The sequence below is a fragment of the Microtus pennsylvanicus genome, chromosome 3, assembly GCF_037038515.1.
Source record: "Microtus pennsylvanicus isolate mMicPen1 chromosome 3, mMicPen1.hap1, whole genome shotgun sequence".
Classification (NCBI taxonomy): Eukaryota; Metazoa; Chordata; class Mammalia; order Rodentia; family Cricetidae; genus Microtus; species Microtus pennsylvanicus.
In genome coordinates, this window is record NC_134581.1 from 128,543,077 (window position 1) to 128,556,177 (window position 13,101).

Below are 13,101 nucleotides of genomic sequence, written 5' to 3' on the forward strand. Positions count from 1 at the left end.
ATAGTTTGGAATTTGAATTATAGCACTTTCATCTCTGTTTTGAGTTAACATAACACATGAAATAATACTCCCATGATCGGCCTGGCTTAATCTGTGCATACAAGAACAAGTCAAAACCAGGAAATTGTAAAGAATGTCACTACAGTAAATAAATAGAAAACCTTGTCACAAATTGATAACATAATTAGATTAGGAGGCGGTGACACACCCATCACTCAGAAGTTGGAGGCAAGTCTCTGTGAGTTCAAGGCCAGCCTGGTCAACAGAGTGAGTTCCGGGACAACTAGGACTACACAGGGAAACCCTCTCTCAAAAAACAAAACAAACAAAAATAAAAGCATAATTATAGCCGTTGATAGCATAGGAAATAAAACTGAAAAGGAAACTAGCAAAGTATGATAATGAATTATTAACAAAATCTAATAATCAGAAGAGTAAATTATAGATAAATTTGCGTTTAGCTTATTTTTTGTGACTCTTTGAGAAACTACACTCATGCTCTAGGGTATGTCTTATTTTCTTCTGAGCAACCTAGTACTTAGCCATATATTGAAATATCTTTATTAAATCGCAACCCCTCTTAATTCAAAAAAAGATCTAAAAATTTATTTGCATTTTAAATGATAAAATGTTATTTAAAATGAAATAACAGTTGTAAGTTTCACTGCCATCTAACTCTCCAAATAAAGAGGAAGGTGCCAATGAATAACTAACAAATTAGTGAAATAATCTTTGTATTTATATACTTGAAATTATCTTCACTATGAAGTCTGTAAGACTAATGACATAGCATATATGAGGTCCTAGGTGCAATACCCAGAATTACAAAAATAGCAGTATACTAAAAGTACATGTCTAGTTACAAATACAAGTGGAAAAACAGTAACAAAATATAAATAAGATTAGACATGGTAGTGCATATCTATAGTCCTGTTACTCAGAAAGCCAAGGGAGGAAGATCATGAATTGAAGGCAACCTTGGAGTACAGTGTGTTCCAGGCCAAACACATCAATAAAGTGAGACCGTCCCAGTTCTTGACCTCAGAAAAATAAAGTTTTTGTGCATATGACAATATTAGAAGAAACAGTTACTTGAAAGTTTGTGATTCACATAAGAAGTTCTAGCAGTTGGAAAAGTAGGCTAGTCATAAAGTGCTTGTTTCATAAACATTTTAATCCCACATGAAAAGCTGAGAGCATGCTTGTAATACCAGCTTTGATATGGTAAGCTTAGGAAATGGCTGGAGTTTGCTTGCCAGCTGTTCTAGCCTAATTGAGGAACTTTAAATCAGCGAGATCCTCTCCTCTCCAAAGAGCTGGACAGCATTTCTGAGGATGACATCCAGTGCAGACTCCATTCATAAATGTGGATCTGAACACACACATGAAAGAAAAGTATAATTGGAAGGGCAACGTGATGATGACAGTATTGTCTCCAGTTTTGTGTTTATCATACATATGCATAGATCTGTCAGTGATCATCAGAATCTGTATTGCTTGACTTTCTTTAGTTTTGTGGTGGAAATACAAGATTGGTTTAATTCTTTGAGACAATATATATATATATATATATATATATATATATATATATTTTAGTTTTTTCGAGACAGGGTTTCTCTGTAGCTTTGGAGCCTGTCTTGGCACTAGCTCTTGTAGACCAGGCTGGCCTCGAACTCACACAGATCCGCCTGCCTCTGCCTCCCAAGTGCTGGGATTAAAGGCGTGCGCCACACGGAGTAGCCCAGGCTATCCTTGAACTCTTAGTCCTCCTGGAATACAATAATGATAATAGTAGTACAACAACAACACCCATCTTAGTATTGTGGCCACGTCGGGAGCTTCCCAACCCACCAGTGACTACAGTTATAGAGGTTCCAGTGCTGCTCCCTTCTGGCCTTTCACAGGCACCTGCACACACTAAATAAAACTAAAAACAAAAACAAAACTGCCAGGGCAGCTCTCACCTATAATTCCCAAACTTGTGAGGATGGAAAGATGGATGAGCTTCAGGTTTGCCTGGGCTTTTTTTTTTTTTTTTTTTTTTTTTTTTTTTAAGAGAGATGTGTTTATTTACTAAATGTACAATGGTGTTTTTCCTACATATATCTGTTAGAGTTTCTGGAGCTGAAGTTACAGACATTGGTGAGCTGCCATGTGGGTGCTGGGAATTGAACCTGGGTCCTCTGGTAGGGCAGCTGAAGACCATTGAGCCATTTCTCCAGCCCTTGCCTGGGCTTTTTAAAGAAGCCATCTCCAAAATCCAAAGGTCGGGGACTATAACGTTAGAGTATTTGCCTGGCATTTTACTAGGCCCTGGATTTAATCTCTACCACTAAACAGATAAGTAAGCAAAGAACAGACACTATGTCCACACACCTTTCAGAACACAATATTTGACAACTTTTAGTGTTAATTGGTGAAATACAACATTATAAAAAACCATATATTACTATTTTCATATTGTTTGTTAGTATCAGATTCTGTTTATTTATTGTATATGTGTGTGGGAGTGTGTGCCATGGTGCATTCCAAGGACAACTTTCAAGTCTGTTCTCTTCTTCTACTTCGTTTTTCAGTCATACTTGGGTCATCCAGTTTGTGAGCCATCTGGAAGCCACTGGGCCATCTGGAAGGGGTGCTGCTTTGGCTTTTCGTGTTCACATGGTTATTTATGAACATTTCTGCAGCTTCAGATTTTTTTTATCAAGTCTTTTATTAGACTTTTAGATTTTATAGATAACATTTTCACTTAGTGTGTAGCAGTGTCCTGAATTAGTAAAAACGAAAAAACAATAGAATCATTTGACATCAGATAGTAGAAATAGTGTAATTTCTTTTTTCTTTCTTTCTTTTTTTTTTTTTGGTTTTTCGAGACAGGGTTTCTCTTTGGCTTTGGAGCCTGTCCTGGAACTAGCTCTGTAGACCAGGCTGGTCTCGAACTCACAGAGATCCGCCTGCCTCTGCCTCCCAAGTGCTGGGATTAAAGGCGTGCGCCACCACCGCCCGGCTGAAATAATGTAATTTCTATGTTGAAAAGTTTTGTTTTTAAAGAATAACCAGATATGCAGTTGATTACTTTGTACTAGACATTGTGCTAGGCATTCAAAAGATACTGAAAGTTAAGCTGATTTAGTTTTTATAATTTCCATTATATATTTATGGAAAAATTTGAAATATAGTAAGTAATGAGTAGTCTGTCCAGAAGAGAACATCTGATTGAGCAGCTGTCCAAGTGCCCTTCCCCCTTCTTTTTTACCCTCCCTTTTCCTTAACATTGACCATGTACTTTTATTGTACAGAATAGTTACTTACTTAAAATTGCTTGTTTATAACTGCTTGTGTCTCGGTCAAAGTTTGTCATGTTAGGGCTCTTGATAGTACAATGTAGTGGGAACTCAAATACTTGCTTCTATCATTTAATTTTTCAAACATAGGATATCTTTGTCAAAGAAGCAACCTCCTTTTAAAAATTTTATTATTGATTTACCTGTTTTATGTGTATGAGTGTTTTGCTTGCTTCTGTGTCTATGTACAATGTTTGTACCTGATGCTCAAGCTGGTTAGAAGAGGACATTGGATTCCCTGGAGCATGAGTTATGGATGCTTGTGAGCCACCATGTGGGAATCAAACACAGGTCCTCTACAACTGCAGCAAGTGTTCTTCCCCTCTGAACCATCCCCCAGCCCCAGAAACAACCTTCTTAATGTTCCTTTATTATGTTTAGAGTATTCAGGATGAACTTATAGTAACTCCATGCCTTGAGGAGTTTCTTCAAGTACTTAATGCCATGGTGGTCATTAGTGATGCTAAGCTTCTATCTGAATGACAGGTGTTTGGGGTTTTATTCTAGTAACAGTATTGTCGTTCTCTCTCGCTCTCTCGCTCTCTCGCTCTCTCACACACACAATCTGTTGAATTTTCTTGCTCTTTTCTAGGAACGCCAAAATAATTTTGAGATTTTTGTGATTAAGAACTGCCTTTAGAGTTAGACCTTGATCCGGATATATGGAACTAAATTAAGTCAGTTTTAGTGGAAAAGCTTTAAAATAAGGAACTGAAGGATATTTTGGATACTTGGAATCCTGTCAGCATTCTTTCTTAGAGCTAGGTAGTAACATGACAGACTTTTTATTAGATTGCCATACTAAATTCTAAAGACATGGGCTCGATCCATAAGAAAGGAGATGGAAAAGGGACAAGGTCAGAGGTGACATTAGTGATGTTTAGAGTGGAAAAGAAATAAAGTCATTAGTGATTTTGGAGGGACAAGGTTGTATTTTTTTATGTAATTCACCAGCAAGTATGTGAATGCTTGTTTATTGATTCTGCCCAGGATGCTTTCCACATTCATGGAAAATCTGGGAACAAGTGTTATGTTTGGGTGTTCAACTTATACATGTATTTTTGGGTCAAGTTATATGCCACAGACATGGCATAAAAAAGTTTTATATGGTCCTCATGATATTTTTTTAGGATTATAGGTAGTATATTTTCATTAGTGTTTAGAAAAAGGATATTAAGGGTTTGGCAAGATTGTATTTTTCTGCCAATGTTGGAAAATATTTTACTTTCTTACTTTTAAATGATTATATTTAGACTATCTTCATTGTGTTCTTGGAAGAAAAATCTTTCTGAATTTCATCTGCATAAACTTGAGTAATCATTATACCCAGGTAGGTCAATCCTAGTTAGTAAGATTTAAATAGAATCTAGGAATGTGCTAGGATATGAGTTAATTTTGCAACAGTCATTCTGAACTTTCAGGACAGAACAGTACTGTAGTAGACATGCCATACTGTAGTTGAGTAGCACATCTGTAATTTTAAGTATGCAGATGGTATTGGAAAATGTGGATTTCAACCAGAGTCTGTTTATTACTACTAAGTAGGATTATCATAAGAACACAAAATTTAGCTAATAAAGATAAAATGAGAAAACCTATAATGGCCTAAGAAACTAAAATTTTAGATGTAACGCATCCAGATCTCCTTGGTTGTGTTAGATACAAAGTTTATATTATAATCTTTCATAAAATTTATCATTTTTCAATTGTTTTTCACTTAGCCATAGAACAAATTAGAGAAGGGTCTTTAAACATGTATTAGTGGGCTGGAGATGTTGCTGAGGTGTTGAGAGCACTTGGTGATGTTGCAGAAGACTCGGGTTCAGTTTTCAGGACCCACATAGCAGCTTAAAACTGTGGATAACTTCAGTTCCAGGGACTCCAGTACCTATTTTTAGTCCCTTGGGCACAAGGCATGTAGATTGTATATACATGTATGCAGGAAAAAACACTCATCTATAAAAATAAACATATATATATATATATGAGGCATTCCGAATATTATTTTCAACATTGAATTTAGACGTATAGTTAGCTTTAGTTAATGATTGGCATGTATTCTGCCAGTTTTATCATTAGTAAGTAAACATCCTAGAGTGTACCTACACAGACTGAGGCAGTAAAATATATTTACTACACAGTTTACATATACACATATGATGCATGGGGTTTAGCCTGTGCCCCAGCTTGCAAACCTATACAGGTTGTCACTGTATTGAATACTGTTGAAGTTAAAGTGTTTTGTATCTTTATGTAGAATAGACATACTTGTGTGTTAGGTGCTTACTTCATGAAGGTGATATACATGACTCTTTATGAAGCAATGTAATTCATTTATCCCAATACTTTTCATTTAAAAAAAATCAGGCAACAATTAAAAAAATTAATGGTCATGGTGAAAGACCAAAAGTGGTTCATCAAAAGGTGGTTGGTTTTATTTTCCACTCATATTATTTTCATCAATCTCATAGCTTCATGAATTTGAAATCTGATATGCTAGAAATTCGTGTGATGATTTAGTTAATGGAGTGTGTCAACCCAAATTAGTTTCAGTAATTAAAAAAAAATCTTATGTTTTTTAGCTAATGGGAATGACAACAAGAAATTTAAAGGAGATAGACCTCCCTGTTCGCCTTCCCGTGTTCTCCATCTTCGCAAAATTCCATGTGATGTCACCGAAGCAGAGGTCATATCATTAGGTCTACCATTTGGCAAAGTAACTAATCTTTTGATGTTGAAAGGAAAAAGCCAGGTATGTAATATTTAAAGATCGACACTGAGTGATTATCTTCTGGGTGTTAGTATTTCACGTAATTTTTGTTTTCTTGAACTTAAGAATTAAGTAGTTGATTTGAGACAGGGTCTTTACTGCTGTGGCTGGTGTCAAATTCATAAGCTCAAGTGACTTTCCTAAACTTTAGCCCTCCAAGTGTCTGGGATCTCAGGGGTATGTGTCACCATGCTGCTAAGTTTTTCTTACTGTCTGTGACCACAAATTAGTTTTTAAGTAAAAAATTTCCCTTGTATGACAATAGACAAAAATTAGCACAAGAAACAGGAGTATATCTTATCTCTTGAGTTGGGGTCATTTTTAGAAGTCCTATTTCGTATTTTACTTCATGTTTTCTATTATAGGTTGGTTCTTAAAAATACCCTGTATTTACAAGATAGCCTGGTAGTTGGAGTTACTGATAGAGAAGCTATAAATTGTGTTTTGTTTGTTCAAGTAAAGAACAGTTAAGTTTTCCATACTGTGCAGTTATCACTAAAAGCTGAAGATCTAATTGGCTTTTACGTGGGATTAAAGAGTTGGGAGTAGCTGGGCATAGTGGCGCACACCTTGAATCCCAGTACTAGAGAGGCAGAGGCAGGTGAATCTCTGTGAGTTAGAGCCCAGCCTAGTTTACATAGTGAGTTCCAGGACAGCAAAGACATGTAGAAAGACCCTGTCTCAAAACCAAAACAAACAACATTAACAATAAAAAGATTTGGGAGCTACCTTGTTCAGTAAAATAGAATTGAATGTTTAACTAGACATGACTGAACAGTTAGTAGAAATAAGGGGGAAATTTTTTTTTAAAGGCGTGCTTCTCATGCAGAGGCTGTAGGTTCAGTTTCCAGCACGAGAGGAGTCTGACACCCTCTCCTGAGCTCCATGGGCACCAGGCACACACTTGGTGAACATCTTGGTGCGCATATATATAGGCAGGCATAAACATACATAAAATAAATGTAAACTTTGTTAATGGATTGGTTTACAGTAGGCCACTTTTCTTGTAAAAGCCAAAACCTATTTATTTATTTATCTACCTATTTATTTATATTTTAACGGATTGCTGTGAATCATCTTTGCTCTGATCTATGTAGACTAAAACAATGTCATGCCCCTTCATTCCATAAAATCATTGGATACTATGTATATTCTAGTTGTAGAATTATCATGTAGCTTCTTTAATAATTTGAGAGACAGAAGAGAATCTTCGTTGTAAAAATGAGTTCACATTATTTTTTTAAGATTTTATTATTGCTTTTTTTTTTTTGATCATATGTATCACCTCTCTTTCCAACTCTTCTCATATCACCTCCTCTTTCTACCCACCAAACTGGTTTTCTGTTTTTTGTTTGTTTGTTTTTCTTTTCACCTTTCAGGACAACTTTTAATGGATACATGCAAATATACAATTTGTATGGATGAATGGGATACTACTTGATATTTTAATTCATGAGTATATAATATAATGTTTAAATCAGATTCAAAACATCTGAAATATTGTTATTCCTCAGCCCCCTGTTTGGTAGGGACGGGTAGAGGGGCAGTGTTAGGAATTGACCCTAGGGTTTTGCTTGTGCTAGCCAAATACTTTACTTTTGAGCTACAACCTGCCTCTTGATTTCTGATATTTATGGTGTATACCATCATGCCAGGCCCTGCTCTTAGTCTTATCTTTTGATAATAGCCATTCTTTTATCAAACAGCTAATTATAAGTTTGATTTTTATATCCCTGATTAGTGGAACTGAATATTTTTTTCAAATAGCTGTTGACCATTTGTTTTTCTTTTGGAAAAAAAAAATTCTAAGATCTTTTATCTGTCCCCTACCCACCAAGGACAGGATCATACCATCCTCTCGACTTTTCATCTTGAGAACCTCTTGCCTCTACCTCCTCCCTTCTGGAATTGCCCCCAAACAATGCCAGCCCTCTAACTCCAGAACTATGGAGCCCTCACTTTACAACTGTGTGCAGACAGGCCTAGTTATGTTACCTGGTTTTTAAAATAGAATTGGTTTTTTTAGTTTTATAGTTGAATTTTTGAAATTCTTTATTCTGGATAATAACTTCTAATCAGATATATAGTTTGTACATATTTTCTCCCATTAGTGTATTTCTTTCTTGTCTCTGTGTCTTTCTGTCTTTGTCTCCTCTCAACTTCCCATCAAAAACAACACAAACAAAATTTGCATTTTTCAATGTTCCTAAAACTGAGTTTTTCTTAAGGCGAATAAGGAAGCTTCATTTTCTGGTACCTGACAAAATATAGTAACCATCTTGCTCATAAAATTGAGTGCCTTCTTGTTCCTACTTGGATCCTACTAGAATAAATTCTCTTAACATAAAAATTTTTGGCTGTACTGAAAATCTTGTATGCCCAGCATTGTAATGAAGAAGATACCAAATCCAGGCCTTAGAAATTTTGTGACATGTTATACTGTGTTACCTGTTTCTTCTGCTTTTCTTGAATATTTTCATTTATAAATAATCGGACATTACACTGGATAATGCCTGATTGAGTTTAGTCTGTTTAATAAACAACATCCCTATTTAATTTAGATGAAGTTGCTGAGATTTAGAGACATCAAGTAGCATCTGTAGTATTCGGTCTGCACTTAACACATTTTTTGGAGTTGGTACATGGCTATCACTTAGATCAGTCTCTGCTACTAAAAATTGCCTAAGCTGCATGCGCACATCTAAAATGAATTGTGAAAGGCAGTCTGTGCAAGTCCGCAGCTTTTCTCTGTGTTTATGTTGACTCTGTAAGCTAACCCTAGTTGTTGTGTTTTATTTTCATCATGGAGCTCTTTAGTAATACACTTCACCAAGAAACTGTGCTGTCACTGGACCCACTTACAAAGGCGGAATGTTGGGAGAGATGTGGGAATAATTTCATCAGCTTTCTCCCCTGGTGGTGACTTACATACAAACTTTCAGATTATGAAGTGGAACTCTATTGGTTACTTGAAAAAAACATCAGTAGTGCCTTGTCTAGATTCTATATGGAAAGCTTATCTTTATTTTTGTTTTAAGATTTATTTAAAAATACTTAAGTGTTTGTGTGTTTTGCCTGCATGCACATGTGCACCATGTGCATACCTAGTGCTCATGGAGGTCAGAAGAGAGTGATGGATCATTCACTTGGTAGTAGAGTTAGAATTCTGAGCTGCCAAGTGGTACTGGTAATCAGACCAGTGTTCTTCAGTTTGTTTGAGACAGGGTTTCTCTGTTTTATAACTGGCTATTCTGGAACTCGCTATGTGTAATGGACACTGCTCATTCATTTCTTGGCTGCCTAGACCTGAATAATCAAACAAAACGATATTAATATACACAACTATTAATATACTATATTAATATTAATTAATATACTAAATATTAATATATACAACACTGTTTGGCCTAATAGCTCAGGCTTCTTATTAACTAACTCTTGCATCTTAAATTAAGCTATTTCTATTAATTTGTGTATAACCACGAGGCTGTGACCTATCCGGGCATCTGTCTTCTTCAGCAGCTACAAGACCTCTCCTTGGCTCCGCTTTCTCTCTCTCTCTCTCTCTCTCTCTCTCTCTCTCTCTCTCTCTCTCTCTCTCTCTCTCTCTCTCTCTCTCTCTATCCCTTGCAGTCTGGCTATATTCTGTACTCCCATAGGCAAAAGCAGTTTATTCATTAACCAATAAAAGCAATGCATAGAGAAGATCATCCCCCATCATCTATGTAGACGAGGCTGGCCTGAAGTTCATGGAGGTCCATGTACTTCTGCCTCTCAAGTGCTGGGATTAATGTTGTCCGCCACTCTGCCTAGCTGCAGCCAGTGTTCTTAACCAGACTGGGCCTTGAGCTCAGAGATCCACCTGCTTATCTTTGCCTCCTGAATCCTAGAATTAAAAACCTTCACCACCGTGTCTGACTTACTCAACATTTTTTTTTTTTTGATTTTTTTCGAGACAAGGTTTCTCTGTAGCTTTTGGTTCCTGTCCTAGAACTAGCTCTTGTAGATCAGGCTGGCCTCCAACTCAGAGAGATCTGCCTGTCTCTGCCTCCCGAGTGCTGGGATTAAAGGCGTGTGCCACCACCGCCCAGCTTTACTCAACATTTCTAATGTTTTAATAAATCATATTACCAATGCCTATTATAGATGAATTTTAAATGATTTATACTTAAACTAAAACTATTTCCTAATGCTATTTTATAACGAGAAAGGATTATATAAGAAAAAGTTTATGTTGATTTTTGATCAGTTTAGTTTTGGATAAATTTGAGATACTCTTATAGGTAGTTCTGAGTGCTCAGTATGGTTGGTATATTTATATTCTGTCTTTTCCATCAGCCATTATAAAGGGAGACAAACCTTGATTCATTAAAAGTTTGTGTGTTGACACATGCCTTTGATCGCAGCACTCAGGAGACCAAGACAGGGAATTGCTGAGTTCAAGGATTGCCTGGTCCACATAGTGAGTTCAAGAATAGACAGGTTTGATTCTGAGGACACCATAGAGAAAATAAACGCACTGATCAAAGAAAACTGCAGAGCCAACAAATTCTCATCACAAAACATTCAGGAATTATGGGACACAATAAAAAGACCAAACCTAAGAATAATAGGAATAGAAGAAGGAGAAGAGTCACAGCTCAAAGGCCCAGAAAATATTTTTAACAAAATTATGGAAGAAAACTTTCCCAACATAAAGAAAGATATTCCTTTGAATATTCAAGAAGCATACAGAACACCAAACAGACTGGATCAAAGAAAAACATCCCCCCACCATATAATAATGAAAACACAAAATATACAGGTTAAAGAAAGAATATTAAGAGCTGCAAAGGAAAAAGGCCAAGTAACTTATAAAGGTAAACCGATCAGACTTACACCTGACTTCTCTATGGAAACAATGAAAGCCAGAAGGTCCTGGACAGATGTACTGCAGAAACTAAGAGACCCAGACTACTATACCGAGCCAAGCTTTCGTTCACTATAAATGGAGAAAACAAGACATTCCAGGATAAGAACAAATTTAAACAATACGTAGCCACGAATCCAGCCCTATAGAAAGTAATAGAAGGAAAATCGCAACCCAAGGAATCCAACATTGCCAACTCTGCCTACAATAACTGAGGCGTCTAGCGACCCTTCACTAGCACAACTCAAAGAAGGGAGACACACAAATTCTACTTACAAAAACAATAAGAATAACCGGAGTAAACAACCACTGGTCATTAATATCACTTAATATTAATGGTCTCAATTCACCTATAAGAAGGCACAGTCTAAGAGATTGGATACGAAAACAGGATCCAACATTCTGCTGTTTGCAAGAAACACATCTCAACCACAAAGACAGGCATCTACTCAGAGTAAAGGGTTAGGGAAAGGTCTTTCAAGCAAATGGTCCTAAGAAAAAAGCAGGTGTGGCCATATTAATTTCTAACAAAACTGACTTCAAACTAAAATCGATCAGAAGAGATCGAGATGGACACTTTATACTCATAATAGGAACAATTCGTCAGGATGACGTCTCAATCCTGAATATCTACGCCCCTAATATAAAGCACCCACTTATGTAAAAGAAATATTACTAAAACTCAAGGCAGACATCAAACTACACACACTAGTAGTAGGAGACTTCAATACACCTCTCTCAGCAATGGACAGGTCAATCAGACAGAAACCTAATAGAGAAGTAAGAGAACTACTGGAGGTAATGAAGCAAATGGACTTAACAGACATCTATAGAACATTCCACCCAAATAGGAAAGAATATACCTTCTTCTCTGCAGCTCATGGAACCTTCTCGAAAATTGACCACATACTCGGAAACAAAGGAAACCTCCACAAATACAAAAAAATATCAGTGTCCACCTGTGTCTTATCAGATCACCACGGATTAAAGTTAGAATTCAACAACAATCCTACCTCCAGAAAGCTGACAAACTCATGGAAACTGAACAGTCAACTACTGAACCACACCTGGGTCAAGGAAGAAATCAAGAAAGAAATTAAAGTCTTCCTTGAATTTAATGAAAATAAAGGGACAACATACTCAAACGTATGGGACACAATGAAAGCAGTGCTAAGAGGAAAGTTCATAGCACTAAGTGCCCACTTAAAGAAAACAGAGAAAGCATACATCGGAGACTTAACAGCACACCTGAAAGCTTTAGAAAAAAAAGAAGCAGACGCACCCAGGAGGAGTAGAAGACTGGAAATAATCAAACTGAGGGCGGAAATCAACAAAATAGAAACACAGAAAACAGTCCAAAGAATCAATGAAACAAAAAGTTGGTTCTTAGAGAAAATCAACAAGATCGACAAACCCCTATCCAAACTAATTAAACGACAGAGAGAGAACACGCAAATAAATAAGATCAGAAATGAAAAGGGGGACATAACCACAGACACAGAGGAAATTCAGAGACTCATTAGATCTTACTACAAAAGCCTGTATGCTACAAAACTAGAAAATGCAAAAGAAATGGACAGGTTTTTTTTAGATAAATACCATATACCAAAGCTAAACCAAGACCAGGTGAACGATCTAAATAGACCTGTTAGTGGCAAAGAACTAGAAACTGTTATAAAAAATCTACCTTCCAAAAAAAGCCCAGGACCAGATGGTTTCAATGCAGAATTCTACCAGAACTTCCAAGAAGAGCTAATACCTATACTTTTTAAGGTATTTCACAATATAGAAATAGAAGGGTCATTGCCAAATTCCTTTTATGAAGCTACAGTTACCCTGATACCAAAACCACATAAAGACCCAACCAAGAAGGAGAATTACAGGCCTATCTCACTCATGAATATCGACGTAAAAATTCTCAATAAAATACTGGCAAACCGAATCCAAGAACACATTAGAAAAATTATCCATTATGACCAAGTAGGCTTCATCCCAGAGATGCAGGGCTGGTTCAACATACGCAAATCTATCAGTGTAATCCACCATATAAATAAACTGAAAGAAAAAACCATATGATC

At 36.4% G+C, this 13,101-nt stretch overlaps 1 protein-coding gene across 2 annotated transcripts in view; it reads left to right on the forward strand.

Annotated features, from left to right (window-relative positions):
* Window positions 1-13,101, forward strand: part of Ptbp3 (polypyrimidine tract binding protein 3) — a 77,942-nt gene that overhangs the window by 25,902 nt on the left and 38,939 nt on the right. For both annotated transcript variants that reach the window (XM_075967111.1, XM_075967110.1), the window contains one exon: window positions 5,927-6,096. In XM_075967111.1, coding sequence (XP_075823226.1) covers window positions 5,927-6,096 — 170 coding nt within the window. The remainder of the gene's footprint in view (window positions 1-5,926; window positions 6,097-13,101) is intronic.